The sequence below is a fragment of the Salmo salar genome, chromosome 22 (assembly GCF_965601325.2).
Source record: "Salmo salar chromosome 22, fSalSal1, whole genome shotgun sequence".
Taxonomy (NCBI): Eukaryota; Metazoa; Chordata; class Actinopteri; order Salmoniformes; family Salmonidae; genus Salmo; species Salmo salar.
Genome location: NC_138312.1, coordinates 64,102,501 through 64,128,940, shown reverse-complemented (window position 1 = coordinate 64,128,940; position 26,440 = coordinate 64,102,501). Strand labels below are relative to the sequence as shown.

General features: G+C 46.1%; 1 protein-coding gene across 2 annotated transcripts in view; it reads right to left on the bottom strand.

Annotated features, from left to right (window-relative positions):
- ptpdc1a (protein tyrosine phosphatase domain containing 1a) overlaps positions 1-26,440 on the bottom strand; it is an 80,355-nt gene that overhangs the window by 50,599 nt on the left and 3,316 nt on the right. For both annotated transcript variants that reach the window (XM_045705347.2, XM_082967766.1), the window contains exons 2-3: positions 14,533-14,622; positions 2,031-2,202 (exon numbers count right to left, since the gene is read on the bottom strand). In XM_045705347.2, coding sequence (XP_045561303.2) covers positions 2,031-2,202; positions 14,533-14,614 — 254 coding nt within the window. In that variant the 5' untranslated portion in view covers positions 14,615-14,622. The remainder of the gene's footprint in view (positions 1-2,030; positions 2,203-14,532; positions 14,623-26,440) is intronic.

The following is a 26,440-nucleotide window of genomic DNA, read 5'->3' as shown; positions in this document are numbered from 1 at the left end:
TGGACATTGTTAATGAAGTTGTAAGATGTCTAGATAGTCATTTGTTATGCTAACAAGCTGGCATCAACCTCCGGTAGACAGGCGAAGCGCTAGAACACTTAACTGAAAGGACACCGTGCGTTTACAGTATACAAAATGAACTAGCAGTATATGGCATGTAGTATAACCTCATGAAGTATGTAGTATTACAGTATGTTAGTATGGGTATTGGAACACAGCTCCAGTCTTTGTTTGTCCTTGGCTGTCCCATCGATGCCCCCTCAACTGAACCTACACTGCCTTTACAGACTAACCGACTGACACGCTTTCAAATCTGCATTATTTTACACATTTATTTGTTGTCTTACTTTTAATGTGCTTTGAGATTCTTTGAAAAGTTAAAGAATGTATTAATTATTGTTCTGTAACTCAAGCAGGCCTAGTCGGTATACTGTATTTGTTAATGCTTAGAGACATTTTTTTTTTAAGAGGACTACAATGGAAACACCAGTTTCAAACTTTTTTGTGTCACCCTCGATGATTTTAAAACGCTTTATCCACATGAGGTTTTATTGTGTTTTAAATAATCAAATACATCTATATATTTATGTCTATATATGAATATATCTTACTACCTATCTCTATCTTACTACCTATCTCTCTATCTACCCATCTATCTTACTACCTATCTCTCTAGATCTATATCTATCTTACTACCTATCCCTCTAACTACATCTCTCTATATCTATCTTACTACCTATCTCTCTAGACCTATCTATCCATCTAGATCTATCCATCTTACTACCTACCTATCCATCTTATTACCTATCTATCCATCCAGCTTATTACCTATCCATCCAGCTTATTACCTATCTATCCATCTTACTACCTATCTATCCAGCTTACTACCTATCTATCCAGCTTACTACCTATCTATCCAGCTTATTACCTATCTATCTAGCTTATTACCTATCTATCTAGCTTATTACCTATCTATCTAGCTTATTACCTATCTATCTATCTAGATCTATCCATCTTACTACCTACCTATCCATCTTATTACCTATCTATCCATCCAGCTTATTACCTATCCATCCAGCTTATTACCTATCTATCCAGCTTACTACCTATCTATCCAGCTTACTACCTATCTATCCAGCTTATTACCTATCTATCTAGCTTATTACCTATCTATCTAGCTTATTACCTATCTATCTAGCTTATTACCTATCTATCTATCTATCTATATATCTATCTATATATCTTACTACCTGGCTTACTACCTACCTATCTATCTATCTATCTATCCATCTTACTACCTATCGATCTATCTATCCATCTTACTACCTATCGATCTATCCATCCATCCAACTACCTATCCATCCATCCATCCATCCATCCATCCAACTACCTATCCATCCATCTTACTACCCATCTTACTACCTATCCATCTATCCATCTATCTATCTACCTAACTACCTATCCATCCATCTTACTACCTATCTATCTATCTATCTATCTATCTACCTACCTAACTACCTATATATCTATCTATATATCTTACTACCTGGCTTACTACCTACCTATCTATCTATCTATCTATCCATCTTACTACCTATCGATCTATCTATCCATCTTACTACCTATCGATCTATCCATCCATCCAACTACCTATCCATCCATCCATCCATCTATCTATCTACCTAACTACCTATCCATCCATCTTACTACCTATCTATCTATCTATCTATCTATCTACCTACCTATCTAACTACCTACCTAACTACCTATCCATCCATCTTACTACCTATCTATCTATCCATTTATCTTACTACCTATCTATCTATTTTACTACCTATCTATCCATTTATCTTACTACCTATCTATCTATTTATCTTACTACCTATCTATCTATCTATTTTACTACCTATCTATCCATTTATCTTACTACCTATCTATCCATTTATCTTACTACCTATCTATCTATTTTACTATCTATCTATAAGCCCAGAAGAGAGACAGAGGACAGACACAGGCTGTTAGAGACTCACCATGAGGAGTACAGTCCCTTAACGGCCTGCTCCTTGTCACTCCAGCGGGCCGGGTTCTCGTATTTACAGGCCCTCCCTCCACACGCCATGGAGCACTGCATGTGACCTGGGATCACATGTCTCAAAGTCTCCCCCACCTTGGTGTACTTGGCTGTGGGGACCCGAGTACTGACTGCAGAGAGAGAGAGGGGCAGAGAGAGAGAGAGAGGGAAAGAGAGAGAAAAGAGGAGAGATCAACAAGCACATCCCACTAGGCAACATACTATCATGCGGTCCCGTGTGGCTCAGTTGGTTAGAGCATGGTGTTTGCAACGCCAGGGTTGTGGGTTCGATTCCCACAGGGGGGACCAGTACGGAGAAAAAAAATGTATGAAATGTATGCATTCACTACTGTAAGTCGCTCTGGATAAGAGCGTCTGCTAAATGACTAAAATGTAAATGTAAATTCTGTGTGACCAGACTACATCATCCCCATTCTGTGTGACCAGACTACATCCTCCCCAGGCTACATCATCCCCATTCTGTATGACCAGACTACATCATCCCAGACTACATCATCCCCATTCTGTGTGACCAGACTACATCATCCCCATGTGGCTACATCATCCCCATTCTGTGTGACCAGACTACATCATCCCCATTCTGTGTGACCAGACTACATCATCCCAGACTACATCATCCCCATTCTGTGTAACCAGACTACATCAGACTAGATCATCCCCATTCTGTGTGAGATCAGGCTACATCATCCCCATTCTGTGTGAGATCAGGCTACATCATCCCCATTCTGTGTGAGATCAGGCTACATCATCCCCATTCTGTGTGACCAGACTACATCATCCCAGACTACATCATCCCCATTCTGTGTGAGATCAGGCTACATATTCTCCTGCTGTATTTCACGTTGGCTTTTCTCTCAAAACAACAGACACCTCTTTGAAAACACACGTTCTCAGACGAAACATTTCCCTAGCAACTAAAGCCTTCTCCTCCCCTCATTAATGTGGGCTAGCATCTGAGCGTATTTACCGCAAGGTAAACTAAACACACAAGACTAGAAAATGTCTTAGCATCGTTAAAGTGGAAGTGACCTAGACTGGTCACAGATCTGTCAGTGCTTCAACCAGCTCCTCTGACTAGCCCTGTCATACTGGACCAGCCAGGTTAGACAGAGTGATGTTCAGACAGATCTGGACCAGCCAGGTTAACCTCTTGGCAAAAGCGATTTTAGAAAAGAATTCGTGCCCATTTTAAACGGCCTCCTACTCAAACTCAGAAGCTAGGATATGCATATAATTAATACTTGTGGATAGAAAACACCCTAAAGTTTCTAAAACTGTTTGAATGGTGTCTGTGAGTATAACAGAACTCATATGGCAGTCAAAACCCCGAGACAGATGGAAACAGGAAGTGGAATTCTGAATTGCGAACTCAACTTCATCACGTTGCCTATTAATCACACCGTGAGCTATGGTTCATTGAGCACTTCCTATTGCTTCCACTAGATGTCCCCAGTCTTTACAAAGTGGTTTGAGACTCCTACTGTGAAAACTGACTGAATGACACGCAGTGGAACGTGGTCACACGGAGAGGGCCATCACCATTATGACGCCGGCGCCCTTGGTTACCCTCCCCTTTCGAAACGTTTTGAAACACAATGCAATCGTCCCCCTCGAATCTTATTGGCTCTCTTGTTGAAAAACGCCCTGAAGATTTATGTTATACAACGTTTGACATGTTTGAACGAACCTAAATGGGGAAAAAAATGCATTTTCTCGAAATGGCTGTCCCGTGGCCGACGAAGCATTTGGATCAGCCTTCAGACGCGCTAACAAGAACAAGCTCTTGGAACATAAAGGAGTAATATTTTCGAACGAAAATACATTTGTTGTGGACCTGGGATTCCTGGAAGTGCTTTCTGATGAAGACAATCAAAGGTAAGGGATTATTGACAATAGTATACAAGACTAGATGTGATATGCGATTGTTCCAAGATGGCGCTGACCTGTAACGGTAGCCTATTTTTCAGAGTATCGCATCCCCTTTCATCGCAAAGTATGATTACCCAGTAAAGTTAATTTTAAATCTGGCATTACAGGTGCTTTCAAGAGATATTCATCTATAAATCTTAGAATGACAATATTACATTTTAAAAATGTTTTCGAATAGTAATTTAGTAAATTGTAGCTCTGTTTCATCGGATGCATTTGAGGGAAAATAGTTAGTCAACGTTACGCGCCGATGTAAAATGCTGTTTTTATATATAAATATGAACTTTATCGAACAAAAGAATGCATGTATTGTGTAACATGATGTCCTAGGTGTGTCATCTGATGAAGATTGTCAAAGGTTAGTGCTGCATTTAGCTGTTTTTTGGTTATTTGTGATGCATGTGGTTGGTCGGAAAATGGCTATGTGGCTACTTTTACGATATACTCCTCTAACATAATCTAATGTTTTGCTTTTGCTGTAAAGCCTTTTTGAAATCGGACAACGTGGTTCGATTCAGGAGAGGTGTATCTATAAAACGATATAATTTTTTTTTATTATAAAATTTTGTTATGCTAATGGCGATATGATTTTTCGCTGGATGTCCGTCCCGCACAGGGGTTAACATAGAGATGTTCAGACAGATCTGGACCAGCCAGGTTAACAGATCTGGACCAGCCAGGTTAACAGTGATGTTCAGACAGATCTGGACCAGCCAGGTTAGACAGATCTGGACCAGCCAGGTTAACAGAGAGATGTTCAGACAGATCTGGACCAGCCAGGTTAACAGAGTGATGTTCAGACAGATCTGGACCAGCCAGGTTAACAGATCTGGACCAGCCAGGTTAGACAGAGTGATGTTCAGACAGATCTGGACCAGCCAGGTTAGACAGATCTGGACCAGCCAGGTTAGACAGAGTGATGTTCAGACAGATCTGGACCAGCCAGGTTAACAGAGTGATGTTCAGACATATCTGGATCAGCCAGGCCAGCAGTGGGTCTGTACAAAGCAAGAGAAGCCTTGATTGTGATCTAGCAGTGCCATTACATTGGCGTGGTCCCGTGGCCGTGCCTGTGTTGCTCCTCAGCGTTATCTGTCTCTGTCTCTCTCTCTGTGTCTAACCTTCAACCTCATATTTGTCTCTCTGCTGTTCTGCTATCTGTGAAGCACCCAGCGTCCAGCTCAGCGTCTCAACCTTTGACAGGTTCAACAATCCCGTCTCTCCCTAACTGTGACATCATTGACAGTCCCTATGTGTCCCTGTGTGTCCCTATCAGTCCTTATGTGTCCCTATGTGTCCCTATCAGTCCCTATGTGTCCCTATCAGTCCCTATCAGTCCCCATGTGTCCCTATGTGTCCCGCTGCCTGCACACCCACCCGACTGTCTCCCTCTCTCTCCCGCTATGCTTGTACTGTCTAGCCTCCCTGTGTCTCCACTGTCCTCAAGGTCCCCCTGTGTCTCCTCTGTCCTCAAGGTCCCCCTGTGTCTCCTCTGTCCTCAAGGTCCCCCTGTGTCTCCTCAAGGTCCCTCAGGCTCCTTGTCTAACTGACACAGTCCTCCTAGAAGCCTCTGTTTAATCCTGTGGACCTAGTGCAGCCTCCCTCTCCCTCCCCCTGCCCTGTCTAACCAGCCCCTCTCTCTCCCTCCCTCTCCCTCCCTCTCCCTGCCCTGTCTAACCAGCCCCTCCCTCCCTCCCTCTCTCTCCCTGTCTAACCAGCCCCTCTCTCTCCCTCCCTCTCCCTCCCTCCCCCTGCCCTGTCTAACCAGCCCCTCCCTCCCTCCCTCCCTCTCTCTCCCTGTCTAACCAGCCCCTCTCTCTCCCTCCCTCCCCCTGCCCTGTGTCATGACGTTGGCCTGTGGGTAAGGTTTATGACCCCCCCATAAATACCTTTCTCTCTTCCCCTCTCTTACTGACCCTACTGAAGGACTGCTGTCCTGTTAAATATAGAGAGTCTGGGAACATCAAACAAATGGGGAAAGGAACCATATTTTTGGTTAATAAAACCAGTTGGAAATATGCTTGGGAACGTAATGAGTATGTATGTCAGTTCGGTTGTCATCTGAGACATTATGACTGATGACAGGACGACATAAACTGTATCTGAGAAAGTATACACCCTCTAGTTATCAGAGTCACATGGAATTGTTATGCAATTGAAATGTTTGATATTGAAAATGTTTGTTAGGAGATGAAATGTAATTTTAGCTTCCAAACGAGAGAATTGGGTTTTCATAAGGAAAGTGCCCTGCTCGATCAGTGGCCAACCCCTGTGAAGAGACATGGATTATAAACGATGAAACACCTCCCTCCCCCTCTCCACTATATAATCCTTTGACGAAAAGATAACCAGTGGTTCCAGTACGGGAGGCCTGCAGCCTCTACGTTAGAAGGACACACATGTCAAGTCAACTAAGCCAACCTCGGCGTGAGCTTTGGTGGTGAATGGTATGAACTTTGAGCTTATTCACTACAGAAGTGATACTTCCTAGCCGTTGAGTTAGCAGCGGCCGCTGCTAACGTGGGCTAGGAAAGGACGGACGACGGATCCAGTCTAACAACCAGACGAAGATACCACCACGTATCCAATCGACCACCATTGACATTCTTCCGAGGACAGGAAGATCTGTTGGCCAACCCGGCCAGCATCTACGACCAACCTACCGAAGCGCAGCTCAGAGTAAATATTTATTGCATTTTCCTTTTCCAAATGGGCGGTAATTTAGTAATGCATAAGATAATGTATTTACGGTAGCATAGCTGCTGTTTCTCTGTTCCTACATCTTCCCGCTCTTTCATTCAAGCCCAACCCCCTTTCCTTTGTGTAACCAGCCGTCATATCTGTTCCGTCTACCGGGGCGTTTTCTGTATGACATCATTTGTATTCTGTGTATTTGTAATTCTGTGTGATTAGTTTAGGTATTTAGTAAATAAATAATTAAACCCAATTTTGTATTGCTGATTCAACTTGTTAGCCAGGGTTCGTGAAGATAGCCAAGAACTTACAACTTTCATTATGAGACTGAAAATAAGACAAGGGTTAATATTGACTGCTATCGATGTAAAATATTACAAAGTATTTTAAGAGTTTATTAGGAAGATAACAGCTCTATAAACGTTCTTCCGTGGTGCCCCGACTTTCTAGTTAATTACATTTACATGATTAGCTTAATCAGGTAATATTAATTACAGAGAAATCATTTTATAAGTTAGCATGTCATATCACTTAATCCGGCATAGCCAAAGACACGACACCTGTCTAACCAGCCCCTCTCTCTAACTCCCTCTCCCTGCCCTGTCTAACCAGCCCCTCTCTCTCCCTCCCTCCCTCCCTCTCCCTGCCCTGTCTAACCAGCCCCTCTCTCTCCCTCCCTCCCTCTCCCTGCCCTGTCTAACCAGCCTCCCTCCCTCCCTCCCTCCCTCCCTCCCTCCCTCCCTCCCTCCCCCTGCCTAACCAGCCCCTCTCCCTCCCTCCCTCTCCCTGCCCTGTCTAACCTGCCCCTCTCTCTCCCTCCCTCTCCCTGCCCTGTCTAACCAGCCCCTCTTTCTCCCTCCCTCCCTCTCCCTGCCCTGTCTAACCAGCCCCTCTCTCCCTCCCTCCCTCTCCCTGCCCTGTCTAACCAGCCCCTCTCTCTCCCTCCCTCTCCCTGCCCTGTCTAACCAGCCCCTCTCTCTCTCTCTCCCTCCCTCTCCCTGCCCTGTCTAACCTGCCCCTCTCTCTCTCTCTCCCTCCCTCTCCCTGCCCTGTCTAACCTGCCCCTCTCTCTCCCTCCCTCTCCCTGCCCTGTCTAACCAGCCCCTCTTTCGCCCTCCCTCCCTCTCCCTGCCCTGTCTAACCAGCCCCTCTCTCCCTCCCTCCCTCTCCCTGCCCTGTCTAACCAGCCCCTCTCTCTCCCTCCCTCTCCCTGCCCTGTCTAACCAGCCCCTCTCTCTCTCTCTCCCTCCCTCTCCCTGCCCTGTCTAACCTGCCCCTCTCTCTCTCTCTCCCTCCCTCTCCCTGCCCTGTCTAACCTGCCCCTCTCTCTCCCTCCCTCTCCCTGCCCTGTCTAACCAGCCCCTCTTTCTCCCTCCCTCCCTCTCCCTGCCCTGTCTAACCAGCCCCTCTCTCCCTCCCTCCCTCTCCCTGCCCTGTCTAACCAGCCCCTCTCTCTCCCTCCCTCTCCCTGCCCTGTCTAACCAGCCCCTCTCTCTCTCTCTCCCTCCCTCTCCCTGCCCTGTCTAACCTGCCCCTCTCTCTCTCTCTCCCTCCCTCTCCCTGCCCTGTCTAACCTGCCCCTCTCTCTCCCTCCCTCTCCCTGCCCTGTCTAACCAGCCCCTCTCTCTCTCTCTCTCCCTCCCTCTCCCTGCCCTGTCTAACCAGCCCCTCTCCCTCCCTCCCTCCGTCCCTCCCTCTCCCTGCCCTATCTAACCAGTGTATTGACAGTCAGTGAGGCTGCCTGCTGGCTAAACTGAGCGATCAAGTGACTCATAACCACAGTAGCCCGCTGGCACAAAGAGAGCCATGGGAGGCCAACACAATCCATCATTACATTCACCACACAGTCACTGTCCCCATGACAACCAACTCACTCCTAAATCATCGCCGGTCTGTCGGTGTGTTCATTATGGACTGACGGTGGTAATGAGGTACTGGCCTCCCGTCATAGGGCTCTGGTCAAAAGTAGTGCACTATATAGGGAATAGGTCCCATTTGGGGCCGCACCCGGCGAATAAACACATAATGGGTTTGGAATGAAGCTGTTATTCTAGTGTTTCCATCTCATCAACAATAAGAGCGGTTTATGTAACAGAAGAACACAACGAGATGTTGTTCTGATAAGGAGAGAGAGAGAGCTGCTGTTCAAACCTCCAGAGATCAGAGAGAGACAGAGAGAGACAGAGAGAGAGACAGAGAGACAGAGAGAGAGAGACAGAGAGAGAGACAGAGAGAGAGACAGAGAGAGAGACAGAGAGAGAGACAGAGAGAGAGAGAGACAGAGACAGAGAGAGAGACAGAGAGAGAGACAGAGAGAGAGACAGAGAGAGAGACAGAGAGAGAGACAGAGAGAGAGAGCTGCTATTCAAACCTCCAGTGATCCAAGCGGTACAGTTGAAGTCGGAAGTTTACATCCACTTAGGTTGGAGTCAGTAAAACTCGTTTTTCAACCACTCCACAAATTTCTTGTTAACAAACTATAGTTTTGGCAAGTCGGTTAGGACATCTACTTTGTGCATGACACAAGTAATTTTTCCAACAATTGTTTACAGACAGATAATTTCACTTATAATTCACTGTATCACAATTCCAGTGGGTCAGAAGTTTACATACACTAAGTTGACTGTGCCTTTAAACAGCTTGGAAAATTCCAGAAAATTATGTCATGGCTTTAGAAGCTTCTGATAGGCTAATTGACATAATTTGAGTCAATTGGAGGTGTACCTGTGGATGTATTTCAAGGCCTACCTTCAAACTCAGTGCCTCTTTGACATCATGGGAAAATCAAAAGAAATCAGCCAAGACTTCAGAAAAGAACTGTAGACCTCCACAAGTCTGGTTCATCCTTGGGAGCAATTTCCAAACGCCTGAAGGTACCATGTTCATCTGTACAAGTAATAGTACGCAAGTATAAACACCATGGGACCACTCAGCCGTCGTACCGCTCAGGAAGGAGACGAGTTCTGTCTCCTACAGATGAACGTACTTTGGTGCAAAAAGTGCAAATCAATCCCAGAACAACAGCAAAGGACCTTGTGAAGATGCTGGAGGAAACAGGTACAAAAGTATCTACATCCACAGTAAAACGAGTCCTACATCGACATAACCTGAAAGGCCGCTCAGCAAGGAAGAAGCCACTGCTCCAAAACCGCCATAAAAAGCCAGACTACGGTTTGCAACTGCACATGGGGACAAAGATCGTACTTTTTGGAGAAATGTCCTCTGGTCTGATGAAAAACATATATAATTATTTGGCCATAATGACCATCGTTATGTTTGAAGGAAAAAGGGGGAGGCTTGCAAGCTGAAGAACACCATCCCAACCGTGAAGCACGGGGGTGGCAGCATCATGTTGTGGGGGTGCTTTGCTGCAGGAGGGACTGGTGCACTTCACAAAATAGATGGCATCATGAGGGGGGGAAATGATGTGGATATATTGAAGCAACATCTCAAGACATCAGTCAGGAAGTTAATGCTTGGTTGCAAATGGGTCTTCAAAATGGACAATGACCCCAAGCATACTTCTAAAGTTGTGGCAAAATGGCTTAAGGACAACAAAATCAAGGTATTGGAGTGGCCATCACAAAGCCCTGACCTCAATCCCATACCAAATGTGTGGGCAGAACTGAAAAAGTGTGTGCGAGTAAGGAGGCCTACAAACCTGACTCAGTTACACCAGCTCTGCCTGGAGGAATGGGCCAACATTCACCCAATTTATTGTGGGAAGCTTGTGGAAGGCTACCTGAAACATTTGACCCAAGTTAAACAATTTAAAGGCAATGCTACCAAATACTAATTGAGTGTATGTAAACTTCTGACCCACTGAGAATGTGATGAAAGAAATAAAAGCTGAAATAAATCATTCTCTCTACTATTATTCTGACATTTCACATTCTTAAAATAAAGTGGTGATCTTAACTGAACTAAGACAGGGAATTTTTACTAGGATTAAATGTCAGGAATTGTGAAAAACGGAGTTTAAATGTATTTGGCTAAGGTGTATGTAAACTTCCGACTTCAACTGCATAATGAGAGAGAGAGAGCTGCTGTTCAAAACCTCCAGTTATTACATAGTGACATGAATCCTCTGGTGTGAGGTAAAGTAAGTCGTCTGTCCTTTATAACAATATACAGTATAGCTACCTCTCCTTTCAAGAGGTACAGGGCATTCGGAAAGTATTCACCCCTTCCCTTGTTCCACATTTTGTTACAGCCTTATTCTAAAATGTGTTAAATGAAAATGTTTCCTCAATCTAAACACAATACCTCATAATGACAAAGCAAAAACAGGTTAAAATTTGTTTTGTAAATGTATTGAAAATCAAAAAACACAAATACCTTATTTACATAAATATTCAGAGTCTTTACTATGAGACTCGAAATTGAGCTCAGGTTCATCCTATTTCCATTGATCATCCTTGAGATGTTTCTACAACTTGATTGGATTTGGAAAGGCACACACCTGTCTGTCTATACAGGGACCCACAGTTGACAGTGGATGTCAGAGCAAAAACCAGGAATTGTCCGTAGAGCTCCGAGACAGGATTGTGTCGAGGTACAGATCTGTGGAAGGACACCAAAAAATGTCTGCAGCATTGAAGGTCCACAAGAACACAGTGGCCTCCATCATTCTTAAATGGAAGAAGTTTGGGACCACCAAGACTCGACATAGAGCTGGCCGCCCGGCCAAACTGAGCAATCGGGGGACAAGGGCCTTGGTCAGGGAGGTAACCAAGAACCCGATGGTCACTCTGACAGAGCTCCAGAGTTCCTCTGTGGAGATGGGAGAACCTTCCAGAAGGACAACCATCTCTGCAGCACTCCACCAATCAGGCCTTTATGGTAGAGTGGCCAGACAGAAGCCACTCCTCAGTAAAAGGCACATGACAACCCGCTTGGGGTTTTCCAAAAGGCACCTAAAGGACCCATCCCTACGGTGAAGTATCGTGGTGGCAGCTTCATGCTGTGGGGATGTTTTTCCGTGGCAGGGATTGGGAGACTAGTCAGGATTTAGGGAAAGAACGGAGGAAAGTACAGAGAGATCCTTGATGAAAACCTGCTCCAGAGCGTTCAGGACCTCAGACTGGGGCGAAGGTTTACCTTCCAACAGGACAACGACCCTAAGCACACAGCCAAGACAACGCAGGAATAGCTGTGCAGCGACGCTCCCCATCCAACCTGACAGAGCTTGAGAGGATCTGCAGAGAAGAATGGGAGAAACTCCCCAAATACAGGTGTACCAAGCTTGTAGCGTCATACCCAAGAAGACTCTAGGCTGTAATCGCTGCCAAAGGTGCTTCAACAAAGTACTGAGTAAAGGGTCTGAATACTTATGTAAATGTTATATTGCAGGGTTTTTTATATATATACATTTGCAAAAATGTCTAAAGACCTGTTTTTGCTTTGTCATTATATTGTGTGTAGATTGATAAGGAAAAAAATGATGTAATCCATTTTAGAATAAGACTGTAACGTAACAAAATGTGGAAAAAGTGAAGGGGTCTGAATACTTTCCAAATGCACTGCAAATACTTAGGCATTTGGATTGATATGGATTTGACATTTAAAAAACATACATACTGAACAAAAATTTCAAAGATTTTGCTGAGTTACAGTTCATATAAGGAAATCAGTCAATTAAAATGAATTAATTAATTAGGCCCTAATCTATGGATTTCACGTGACTGGGCTGGGAGGGCATAGGTCCAGCCAATCAGACGGAGTTTTTCACCCACAATAGAGAAATACTTCCATTTAAATCAGCTTCTTGATAAACCACACGCTGGATGGATTATCTTGACAAAGGAGAAAATACTTACTAACAGGGATGTAAACAGATGTGTACAAACATTTTGAGAAATAAGCTTATTTTTATTTGTGAGTATGGAACATATCTGGGAACTTTCATTTCAGCTCATGATACCAACACTTTACATGTTGCCTTTATATTTTTTGTTCAGCGTAGATGAGTTGGTTAAGAAACTAAGATTTAAAGTTGTCTTTTTCTACAAAAACAGATTGTGCCTTTCTCTAAGCAGTAGGAAGCAGATTATTCAGTCCATCTTTTTATCTGTTGTTGATTATGGTGATATTATTAATCAAAGTGCAGCTGCTACTGTACTACTCTTAAACCTTTTGGATGCCATCTCCCATAATGCCCTTTGTTTTGTTACAGGTGAAAGGTTTGATACTCATCACTGCATCCTGTATCTAAATGTTGGCTGGACTTCACTAAAGACCCGTAGATGTCTACATTCATAAACGTCCATCTTATCCTCCTCTCCACCCTCTCCGAGTTGGTCATCTCCGGTGCGGCCCACGCTTGGATTGCGTCCTACCTGACAGGTCGCTCCTACCAGGTGGCGTGGCGAGAATCTGTCTCCGCACCATGCGCTCTCACCACTGGTGTCCCCCAGGGCTCTGTTCTAGGCCCTCTCCTATTCTCGCTATACACCAAGTCACTTGGCTCTGTCATATCCTCACATGGTCTCTCCTATCATTGCTATGCAGACGACACACAATTAATCTTCTCCTTTCCCCCTTCTGATAACCAGGCGGCGAATCGCATCTCTGCATGTCTGTCAGACATATCAGTGTGGATGACGGATCACCACCTCAAGCTGAACCTCGGCAAGACGGAGCTGCTCTTCCTCCCGGGGAAGGACTGCCCGTTCCATGATCTCGCCATCACGGTTGACAACTCCCTTGTGTCCTCCTCCCAGAGTGCTAAGAGCCTTGGCGTGACCCTGGACAACACCCTGTCGTTCTCCACTAACATCAAGGCGGTGACCCGATCCTGTAGGTTCATGCTCTACAACATTCGCAGAATACGACCCTGCCTCACACAGGAAGCGGCGCAGGTCCTAATCCAGGCACTTGTCATCTCCCGTCTGGATTACTGCAACTCGCTGTTGGCTGGGCTCCCTGCCTGTGCCATTAAACCCCTACAACTCATCCAGAACGCCGCAGCCCGTCTGGTGTTCAACCTTCCCAAGTTCTCTCACGTCACCCCGCTCCTCCGCTCTCTCCACTGGCTTCCAGTTGAAGCTCGCATCCGCTACAAGACCATGGTGATTGCCTACGGAGCTGTGAAGGGAACGGCACCTCCATACCTTCAGGCTCTGATCAGGCCCTACACCCAAACAAGGGCACTGCGTTCATCCACCTCTGGCCTGCTGGCCCCCCAACCTCTGAGGAAGCACAGTTCCCGCTCAGCCCAGTCAAAACTGTTCGCTGCTCTGACACCCCAATGGTGGAACAAGCTCCCTCACGACGCCAGGACAGCGGAGTCAATCACCACCTTCCGGAGACACCTGAAACCCCACCTCTTTAAGGAATACCTAGGATAGGATAAAGTAATCCTTCTAACCCCCCCCCCCCCCCTAAAAAGATTTAGATGCACTATTGTAAAGTGGTTGTTCCACTGGATATCATAAGGTGAATGCACCAATTTGTAAGTCGCTCTGGATAAGAGCGTCTGCTAAATGACTTAAATGTAAATGTAATGTAAATGTAAATCTAACTTTGATGTGGAAGTATAGACACCGAGTTGCCTAACCTGTTCAGAGGATTGGTTAACTCTTGAGATTCCTAGGGGTTTTCCTCTCCACCCAGCTAGGTAAAATCTGCTTTTAGTTTTTAAATGCACCGTATCGCTGGAACAAAATTCAAAATACACTACTGGTGAAAAGCTTTACAAGCTTTTACATTGTAGAATAATATTGAAGACATTATGACACTATGAAATAACACTGGGAGTAATCAAAAAGTAAAAACACGATACAGACACACTACTAATGTAGAACAGTAACACCTACCTGTGTTCATGCTGCTGCCTGTGTTGAGGTCCCCAGAGGAGGAGTAGGGAACATCAGTCAGCAGGCTAACACCAGCCGCCATGGCACGCTCTGGAAGGACAGAGGTAACATGGTGTTACAGAGACAGAGACACAGTTGAGCCTGAGGCACAGAGACGAGACAGACAGAGACAGACACAGAGACAGTTGAGCCTGAGGCAGAGAGACGAGACAGACGGACAGAGACAGTTGAGCCTGAGGGGCAGAAACAAGAGAGACAGACAGAGAGAGACCGAGAGAGAGACAGAGACAACTGGAGAGACAGCGACAGACAGACAGACAGACAGACAGACAGACAGACAGACAGACAGACAGACAGACAGACAGACAGACAGACAGACAGACAGACAGACAGACAGACAGACAGACAGACAGACAGACAGACAGACAGACAGACAGACAGACAGAGACCGAGAGAGAGACAGAGACAACTGGAGAGACAGCGACAGACACAGACAGACAGACAGACAGACAGACAGACAGACAGACAGAGTGAGACAGACAGAGAGACCTATTAAGGCCACACCCTATATAACCCAACCCAGATCAGCCCCCCCCCCCCCCCCCCTGCAGGTTGGGAGGATGAACTCTGTATCAGCCCCATTATAACACAAAGACCAAAGAGCCTGTTCCACTTCCTGGTTCATTACTAGAGCTGTCTGGCTGTGTTGTTATCTCCCTACTCATCATGTTGTACACAGCTCCACTTCCTGGTTCATTACTAGAGCTGTCTGGCTGTGTTGTTATCTCCCTACTCATCATGTTGTACACAGCTCCACTTCCTGGTTCATTACTAGAGCTGTCTGGCTGTGTTGTTAGCTCCCTACTCCAGCTACCAGCTTTTTCTCTCACACAGAGACACATACAAAGCTCTCCCTCACCCTCCATTTTGGCAAATCTGACCATAACTCTATCCTCCTTATTCCTGCTTACAAGCAACAACTCAAACAGGAAGTACCAGTGAAGCGCTCAATACAGAAGTGGTCTGATGAAACGGATGCTAAGCTACAGGACTGTTTCGCTAGCACAGACCGGGAATATGTTCTGGATTAATCCGATAACATTGAGGAGTTTACCGACGATGTCGTCCCCACAGTAACCATTCAGAGAGTATTCAGACCCCTTGACTTTTTCACGTTACAGCCTTATTCTAAAATGGATTAAATTGTTTTATTCCCTCATCAATCTACACAAAATACCACACAATGACAAAGCAAAAACGTTTTTTTTTTTGGCACATAAAAAAAAATTACAAATGTAATCAATGGAAATATCACTTTTACATAAAGTGTTCAGACACTTTACTCACAGTACTTTGTTGAAGAACCTTTGACAGCAATTACAGCCTCGAGTCTTCTTGGGTATCACATTTACATTTACGTCATTTAGCAGACGCTCTTATCCAGAGCGACTTACAAATTGGTGCATTCACCTTTATGATATCCAGTGGAACAACCACTTTACAATAGTACATCTATATCTTTTAGGGGGGGGGGGGGGGGGGGGGGTTAGAAGGATTACTTTATCCTATCCCAGGTATTCCTTAAAGAGGTGGGGTTTCAGGTGTCTCCGGAAGGTGGTGATTGACTCCGCTGTCCTGGCGTCGTGAGGGAGCTTGTTCCACCATTGGGGTGCCAGAGCAGCGAACAGTTTTGACTGGGCTGAGCAGGAACTGTGGGTATAACGCTACAAATACACCTGTATTTGGGGAGTTTCTCCCATTCTTCTATGCAGATCCTCTCAAGTTCTGATGGGGAGCATCGCTGCACACCATTTTCAGGTCTCTCCAGAGATGTTCGATCGGGTTCAAGTCCGGGCTCTGGCTGGGCCACTCAAGGACATTCAGAGTCTTGTCCCGAAGCCACTCCTGCGTTGTCTTAGCTGTGTGCTTACGGTCGTTGTCCTGTTGGAAGGTGAACCTTCGCTCCAGTGGAGGTCCTGAGTGCTCTGGAGCAGGTTATCATCAAGGATCTCTCTGTACTTTGCTCCGTTCATCTTTCCCTCAATCCTGACTAGTCTCCCAGTTCCTGCCGCTGAAGAACATCCCAACAGCATGACGCTGCCATCACCATGCTTCACCGTAGAGATGGTGCCAGGTTTCCTCCAGACGTGATGCTTGGCATTCAGGCCAAAGAGTTCAATCTTGGGTTTCACCAGAACATAGAATCTTGTTCCTCATGGTCTGAGAGTCCTTTAGGTGCCTTTTGGCAAACTCCAAGTGGGCTGTCATGTGCCTTTTACTGAGGAGTGGCTTCCATCTGGCCACTCTACCATAAAGGGCTGATTGGTGGAGTGCTGAATAGATGGTTGTACTTCTGGAAGGTTCTCCCATCTCCACAGAGGAGCTCTGTCAGAGTGTCCAAGTTCTTGGTCACCTCCCTGACCAAGGCCCTTCTCCCCTGATTGCTCAGTTTGGCTGGGCAGTCAGCTCTAGGAAGAGTCTTGGTGGTTCCAAACTTCTTCTATTTAAGAATGATGGAGGCCCCTGTGTTCTTTGGGACCTTCAATGCTGCATACATTTTTGGTACCTTTCCTCAGATCTGTGCCTCGACACAATCCTGTCTCGGAGCTCTACGGACAATTCCTTCGACCTCATGGCTTGGTTTTTGCTCTGACATGCACTGTGAACTGTGGGACCTTATATAGACAGGTGTGTCTATATTCCCTGTAGCTCAGTTGGTAGAGCATGGTGTTTGCAACACCAGGGTTGTGGGTTCGTTTCCCACGGGGGGCCAGCACAGAAAAAAAAAAATGTATGAAATGTATGCATTCACTACTGTAAGTCGCTCTGGATAAGAGCGTCTGCAAAATGACTAAAATGTAAATGTGTGTGCCTTTCCAAATCATGCCAAATCAATTGAATTTACCACAGGTGGACTCCAATCAAGTTGCAGAAACATCTCAAGGAGGATCAATGGAAACAGGATGCACCTGAGCTCAATTGAGTCTCATAGCAAAAAGTCTAAATATTTATGTAAATAAGGTATGTGTTTTTTATTTTCATTACATTTGCAAAAAATTTGAAAAACCTGTTTTCAAGGTAAGACATATAACGTTCTACTTCTTTTTGATGAAGCTGTCGCAATATTATTCTATTCTTGTAATTTTCCCAAGTCCCTCTTTGTGGCACCTGACCACACGACTGAACAGTAGTCCAGGGGCGACAGAACCAGGGCCTGTAGGACCTGCCTTGTTGATAGTGTTGTAGAGAAGGTAGAAACTAGGGCCTGTAGGACCTGCCTTGTTGATAGTGTTGTTAAGAAGGTAGAAACTAGGGCCTGTAGGACCTGCCTTGTTGATAGTGTTGTTAAGAAGGTAGAACCTAGGGCCTGTAGGACCTGCCTTGTTGATAGTGTTGTTAAGAAGGTAGAAACTAGGGCCTGTAGGACCTGCCTTGTTGATAGTGTTGTTAAGAAGGTAGAAACTAGGGCCTGTAGGACCTGCCTTGTTGATAGTGTTGTTAAGAAGGTAGAAACTAGGGCCTGTAGGACCTGCCTTGTTGATAGTGTTAAGAAGGTATAGCAGCACTTTATTTTGGACAGACTTCTCCCCATCTTAGCTACTGTTGTATCAATATGTTTTAACCATGACAGTTTACAATGCAGGGTTACTCCAAACAGTTTAGTCACCTCAACTTGTTCAATTTACCATGGTAACATGGCCACTCAAGGCCTGTCACTCGTGTGTGTGTGTGTGTGTGTGTGTGTGTGTGTGTGTGTGTGTGTGTGTGTGTGTGTGTGTGTGTGTGTGTGTGTGTGTGTGTGTGTGTGTGTGTGTGTGTGTGTGTGTGTGTGTGTGTGTGTGTGTGTGTGTGTGTGTGTGTGTGTGTGTGTGTGTGTGTCCAGACCAGACCAGACCAGACCAGACCAGACCAGACCAGACCAGACCAGACCAGACCAGACCAGACCAGACCAGACCAGACCAGACCAGACCAGACCAGACCAGACCAGACCAGACCAGACCAGACCAGACCAGACCGCAGACCAGACCAGACCAGACCAGACCAGAGATGGTTTGGGCAGCGGAGGACCTGTGGTCGACTGTAGAGCACTGTTAGAGAACGAGGGGTGAGGATTTGGAGGGGTGTGTGTGAGAGTGAGTGAGTGAGTGAGTGAGTGAGTGAGTGAGTGAGTGAGTGAGTGAGTGAGTGAGTGAGTGAGTGAGTGAGTGAGTGAGTGAGTGAGTGAGTGAGTGAGTGAGTGAGTGAGTGAGTGAGTGAGTGAGTGAGACAGAGAGACAGAGAGACAGAGAGACAGAGAGTGAGAGAGACAGAGAGTGAGAGAGACAGAGAGTGAGAGAGACAGAGAGTGAGAGAGACAGAGAGTGAGAGAGACAGAGAGTGAGAGAGACAGAGACAGAAAGATTTGGGATCGTTTCTATCAGTTGAAGCAACAGACTCAAACTAACATTAAAAAACAGCCAAGCTTGTGAACAAAACAATGTAAAAAAACCAAGCAACACGAGAATATAAATTCTCACTTTGTGGACTTGTGAGTAAATTAGAACAAATCCTATGCGGGTGAGCAGCGCCTCCAAGAAGGAATCCATCAGCACTCATTAAACACAGCTCTGTTCCTAGGCAGACTTTCCCCACTAGGAGGAATCCATCAGCACTCATTTAAACACAGCTCTGTTCCTAGGCAGACTTTCCCCACTAGGAGGAATCCATCAGCACTCATTTAAACACAGCTCTGTTCCTAGGCAGACTTTCCCCACTAGGAGGAATCCATCAGCACTCATTTAAACACAGCTCTGTTCCTAGGCAGACTTTCCCCACTAGGAGGAATCCATCAGCACTCATTTAAACACAGCTCTGTTCCTAGGCAGACTTTCCCCACTAGGAGGAATCCATCAGCACTCATTTAAACACAGCTCTGTTCCTAGGCAGACTTTCCCCACTAGGAGGAATCCATCAGCACTCATTAAACACAGCTCTGTTCCTAGGCAGACTTTCCCCACTAGGAGGAATCCATCAGCACTCATTTAAACACAGCTCTGTTCCTAGGCAGACTTTCCCCACTAGGAGGAATCCATCAGCACTCATTTAAACACAGCTCTGTTCCTAGGCAGACTTTCCCCACTAGGAGGAATCCATCAGCACTCATTTAAACACAGCTCTGTTCCTAGGCAGACTTTCCCCACTAGGAGGAATCCATCAGCACTCATTTAAACACAGCTCTGTTCCTAGGCAGACTTTCCCCACTAGGAGGAATCCATCAGCACTCATTTAAACACAGCTCTGTTCCTAGGCAGACTTTCCCCACTAGGAGGAATCCATCAGCACTCATTAAACACAGCTCTGTTCCTAGGCAGACTTTCCCCACTAGGAGGAATCCATCAGCACTCATTAAACACAGCTCTGTTCCTAGGCAGACTTTCCCCACTAGGAGGAATCCATCAGCACTCATTTAAACACAGCTCTGTTCCTAGGCAGACTTTCCCCACTAGGAGGAATCCATCAGCACTCATTTAAACACAGCTCTGTTCCTAGGCAGACTTTCCCCACTAGGAGGAATCCATCAGCACTCATTAAACACAGCTCTGTTCCTAGGCAGACTTTCCCCACTAGGAGGAATCCATCAGCACTCATTAAACACAGCTCTGTTCCTAGGCAGACTTTCCCCACTAGGAGGAATCCATCAGCACTCATTTAAACACAGCTCTGTTCCTAGGCAGACTTTCCCCACTAGGAGGAATCCATCAGCACTCATTTAAACACAGCTCTGTTCCTAGGCAGACTTTCCCCACTAGGAGGAATCCATCAGCACTCATTAAACACAGCTCTGTTCCTAGGCAGACTTTCCCCACTAGGAGGAATCCATCAGCACTCATTTAAACACAGCTCTGTTCCTAGGCAGACTTTCCCCACTAGGAGGAATCCATCAGCACTCATTTAAACACAGCTCTGTTCCACAGCCTTTCCAGGCAGACTTTCCCCACTAGGAGGAATCCATCAGCACTCATTTAAACACAGCTCTGTTCCTAGGCAGACTTTCCCCACTAGGAGGAATCCATCAGCACTCATTTAAACACAGCTCTGTTCCTAGGCAGACTTTCCCCACTAGGAGGAATCCATCAGCACTCATTTAAACACAGCTCTGTTCCTAGGCAGACTTTCCCCACTAGGAGGAATCTAAGATTCCTATGAAACAAAACAGAAGAAACTCGTTGAAAACAGCAGAATGATTCTAAGCCTAAATCATACTTCACTTTTTTACTATTTGTATCATCCAATGTAATGCACCTCACTGTACAGCCATGCAAATTGACCATCTGCCAATGTGGCTGGTGAAATATACATTCTTACTCGCCAATACCAACATCTATCTGCATTTGGAAGGTGGCGGGTGCTCATTTTATGCCCTGCTAGCAATGATCAACAACCAACTTGACAGAGCTTGAAGAATTTAAAAAAATAATAAAATGTGCAAATATTGTACAATCCAGGTGTGCAAAGATCTTAGACTTACCCAGAAAGACTCACAGCTCTTAGAGACTTGCCCAGAAAGACTCACAGCTCTTAGAGACTTGCCCAGAAAGACTCACAGCTCTTAGAGACTTACCCAGAAAGACTCACAGCTCTTAGAGACTTACCCAGAAAGACTCACAGCTCTTAGAGACTCAACCTGGCTCCACTAGCCAGGGAGGGAGGACAGAACCAGCTGGGTTAGACTCAGCCTGGCTCCACTAGCCAGGGAGGGAGGACAGAACCAGCTGGGTTAGACTCAGCCTGGCTCCACTAGCCAGGGAGGGAGTAAACATAAGCTATAATTACATTTTCAAATATCAAAATGGGGTCATGGGACAAAAAAGTTTGGGAAACCGAGGTAGTGTGTGCTAGTGTGTAAAGTGTAGGCTTGGGCGATAATATTTATACCGTATACTGGGGTATTTTTAAATACCGTTGAATTCTGTTTTGGGCACCCACCCTCGCGGGGGCTGCGTGCTACTCCATGCTGTGTGCTAGTCTATTGTGGAGGGAAGCTAGCATGTTCTAGTCCATTGTGGGGGGAAGCTAGCATGTTCTTGCTGTGTGCTAGTCTATTGTGGAAGGAAGCTAGCATGTTCTTGCTCTGTGCTAGTCCATTGTGGGGGGAAGCTAGCATGTTCTAGTCCATTGTGGAGGGAAGCTAGCATGTTCTTGCTGTGTGCTAGTCATTGTGGGGGAAGCTAGCATGTTCTAGTCCATTGTGGAGGGAAGCTAGCATGTTCTTGCTGTGTGCTAGTCCACTGTGGGGGAAGCTAGCCTGTTCTTGCTGTGTGCTAGTCCATTGTGGGGGAAGCTAGCATTTTCTAGTCCATTGTGGGGGGAAGCTAGCATGTTCTTGTTGTGTGCTAGTCCATTGTGGGGGGAAGCTAGCATGTTCTAGTCCATTGTGGGGGGAAGCTAGCATGTTCTAGTCCATTGTGGGAAGAAGCTAGCATGTTCTTGCTGTGTGCTAGTCCATTGTGGAGGGAAGCTAGCATGTTCTTGCTGTGTGCTAGTCTATTGTGGGGGAAGCTAGCATGTTCTTGCTGTGTGCTAGTCTATTGTGGGGGAAGCTAGCATGTTCTAGTCCATTGTGGAGGGAAGCTAGCATGTTATTGCTGTGTGCTAGTCCTTTGTGGGGGGGAAGCTAGCATGTTCTTGCTGTGTGCTAGTCTATTGTGGGGGAAGCTAGCATGTTCTAGTCCATTGTGGGGGGAAGCTAGCATGTTCTAGTCCATTGTAGGGGAAGCTAGCATGTTCTTGCTCTGTGCTAGTCTATTGTGGGAGGAAGCTAGCATGTTCTTGCTGTGTGCTAGTCTGTTGCAGGGGGAAGCTAGCATGTTCTAGTCAATTGTGGGGGGAAGCTAGCATGTTCTTGCTGTGTGCTAGTCTATTGTGGGGGGAAGCTAGCATGTTCTAGTCCATTGTGGGGGGAAGCTAGCATGTTCTTGCTGTGTACTAGTCTATTGTGGAGGGAAGCTAGCATGTTCTAGTTCATTGTGGGGGGAAGCTAGCATGTTCTAGTCCATTGCGGGGGGACGCTAGCATGTTCTAGTCCATTGTGGAGGTAAGCTAGCATGTTCTTGTTGTGTGCTAGTCCATTGTGGGGGGGAAGCTAGCATGTTCTAGTCCATTGAGGGGGGAAGCTAGCATGTTCTAGTCCATTGTGGAGGGAAGCTAGCATGTTCTAGTCCATTGCGGGGGGAAGCTAGCATGTTCTAGTCCATTGTGGGGGGGAAGCTAGCATGTTCTTGCTGTGTGCTAGTCTATTGTGGAGGGAAGCTAGCATGTTCTAGTCTATTGTGGGGGGAAGCTAGCATGTTCTTGCAGTATGTTAAGAGGGATTTTAGGCCTATTTTCTTGCCAAACCTCTGTTTTAGTGGTAATATGTGTGGGGAAGCTAGCATTGTTCAGACGTCCTCTTCACTTGGACCTTGACCTTTTCTGTTGGAATATTTATTTTGCATTTGGATTCCGGTGGAGTTTCCCTTTTTTGTTGGCTTATTTCAGGCTTATTTCTTTGGACTTGGACTTCCATTCCAGGGCTGAAAGGCTCAACCAGAGGCGCTGGTAGGACTGTTTTCTAACTGAGATGTTGACTCTGACAGGACTGCGGCTATGAAACCCTGACCTGTTCACCGGACGTGCTACCTGTCCCAGACCTGCTGTCCCAGACCTGCTGGAACCCTGACCTGTTCACCGGACGTGCTACCTGTCCCAGACCTGCTGTTTTCAACTCTCTAGAGACAGCAGGAGCGGTAGAGATACTCTCAAAGATCGGCTATGAAAAGCCAACTGACATTTACTCCTGAGGTGCTGACCTTTTGCACCCTCGACAACCACTGTGATTATTATTATTTGACCCTGCTGGTCATCTATGAACATTTGAACATCTTGGCCATGTTCTGTTATAATCTCCACCCGGCACAGCCAGAAGAGGACTGGCCACCCCTCAAAGCCTGGTTCCTCTCTAGGTTTCTTCCTAGGTTTTGGCCTTTCTAGGGAGTTTTTCCTAGCCACCGTGCTTCTACACCTGCATTGCTTGCTGTTTTGGGGTTTTAGGCTGGGATTCTGTACAGCACTTTGAGATATCAGCTGATGTAAGAAGGGCTTTATAAATACATTTGAATTATTATTTTGTTGTTTTTAATACTGAGCCCCATCTGATTTGTCCTATCAATACACCATTGCACTGAACATGTTTCCTAATCTTTATTTCTGACAAGGTTATGTGGTTTACTCAGGTTTGTTACAGAAAACGGCACCCCAGATGGGTCGATCCGGCTGCAAGACTTTGACTTCAATGTGGTCCACAGGAAGGGAAAGCTCAACACTGTACCTGATTGCCTTGTCCTGTTCTCTCTCACCACCCGACTCAATAGCTTGCTGCCTGTACAAGGAGTTAGACTATCCAACCTTCCAGCTGATTGGTCAGAGATCGCAGATGCTCAAACCTCTGACAAGGAGATGTAAGTTCTCATAGAAGAGGTCAAGAAGGGAAACTCAAGACCAGGCCGAAACCCCAACATCCTGGAAAATGACCTTCTGTTCAGACAGATACCAGGACAGAGTTTTAGCCACAAGTTCCAGCTGTTCATGCCCCATGAGCTCTGTATGCCATTGTTGGTATAGTTCCATGATAGTCCTCTGGGGGGGGGGGGGGGGGGGCATGGGACGGCTGAAAACACTGTTGAGGCTGGATGTAGCTTACTGGCCACAAGTCAGAAACGAGGTATGGCCATACAACTGAAACATTCAAGATCTCTGTTGCCTAAACGGTTGTGTGAGTCATAAAACAAACAATTACCGGAAGTGTGTTTTCCCCCCCCGGTATGGTACAGAAATGGTATAAACATCTGGATACCACACACACACACACACACACACTACTAATAGGTCTTATCACTTGCAGTGCTGACCATTGTGGGTGAAACACCTGTTCCTCTGCCTTCGTCCAAAATGGCATCCTTATTTAGTACACTACTTTAAATAGGGAATAGGGTGCCATTAATATAGGGAATAGGGTGCCATTAATATAGGGAATAGGGTGCCATTAATATAGGGAATAGGGTGCCATTAATATAGGGAATAGGGTGCCATTAATATAGGGAATAGGGTGCCATTAATATAGGGAATAGGGTGCCATTAATATAGGGAATAGGGTGCCATTAATATAGGGAATAGGGTGCCATTAATATAGGGAATAGGGTTCCATTAATATAGGGAATAGGGTGCCATTAATATAGGGAATAGGGTGCCATTAATATAGGGAATAGGGTGCCATTAATATAGGGAATAGGGTGCCATTAATATAGGGAATAGGGTGCCATTAATATAGGGAATAGGGTGCCATTAATATAGGGAATAGGGTGCCATTAATATAGGGAATAGGGTTCCATTAATATAGGGAATAGGGTGCCATTAATATAGGGAATAGGGTGCCATTAATATAGGGAATAGGGTTCCATTAATATAGGGAATAGGGTGCCATTAATATAGGGAATAGGGTGCCATTAATATAGGGAATAGGGTGCCATTAATATAGGGAATAGGGTGCCATTAATATAGGGAATAGGGTGCCATTAATATAGGGAATAGGGTGCCATTAATATAGGGAATAGGGTGCCATTAATATAGGGAATAGGGTGCCATTAATATAGGGAATAGGGTTCCATTAATATAGGGAATAGGGTGCCATTAATATAGGGAATAGGGTGCCATTAATATAGGGAATAGGGTGCCATTAATATAGGGAATAGGGTGCCATTAATATAGGGAATAGGGTGCCATTAATATAGGGAATAGGGTGCCATTTAGGACACAATGTGTTTTTCTTTCTGTATTAATTAATCTCAAACATGAGCAACCAGAACTAGTTAGACCCAGACTACATCAAGACACATTTCACCTGACGGACCAACTCCGGGCCGTATTCACCTGAGGGACCAACTCAGGGCCGTATTCACCTGACGGACCAACTCAGGGCCGTATTCACCTGACGGACCAACTCCGGGTCGTATTCACCTGACGGACCAACTCAGGGCCGTATTCACCTGACGGACCAACTCAGGGCCGTATTCACCTGACGGACCAACTCAGGGCCGTATTCACCTGACGGACCAACTCAGGGCCGTATTCACCTGACGGACCAACTCAGGGCCGTATTCACCTGACGGACCAACTCAGGGCCGTATTCACCTGACGGACCAACTCAGGGCCGTATTCACCTGAGGGACCAACTCAGGGCCGTATTCACCTGACGGACCAACGCCGGGCCGTATTCACCTGACGGACCAACTCCGGGTCGTATTCACCTGACGGACCAACTCAGGGCCGTATTCACCTGACGGACCAACTCAGGGCCGTATTCACCTGACGGACCAACTCAGGGCCGTATTCACCTGACGGACCAACTCAGGGCCGTATTCACCTGACGGACCAACTCAGGGCCGTATTCACCTGACGGACCAACTCAGGGCCGTATTCACCTGACGGACCAACTCAGGGCCGTATTCACCTGAGGGACCAACTCAGGGCCGTATTCACCTGACGGACCAACTCAGGGCCGTATTTACCTGAGGGACCAACTCAGGGCCGTATTCACCTGACGGACCAACTCCGGGTCATATTCACCTGACGGACCAACTCAGGGCCGTATTAACCTGACGGACCAACTCCGGGCCGTATTGACCTGACGGACCAACTCAGGGCCGTATTAACCTGAGGGACCAACTCCGGGTCGTATTAACCTGACGGACCAATAGAAACTCTTGTTTTAGTATACCAGTACAGGCCAAAGGGTTGAATAGGTTCAGTTAGTTTTGTTTCAACGTTCATCTGATAGCATCTGGTTAATTCATGTTGGGAACATAGACCAGTGTGTGGGTGTAGACTGGCGTTT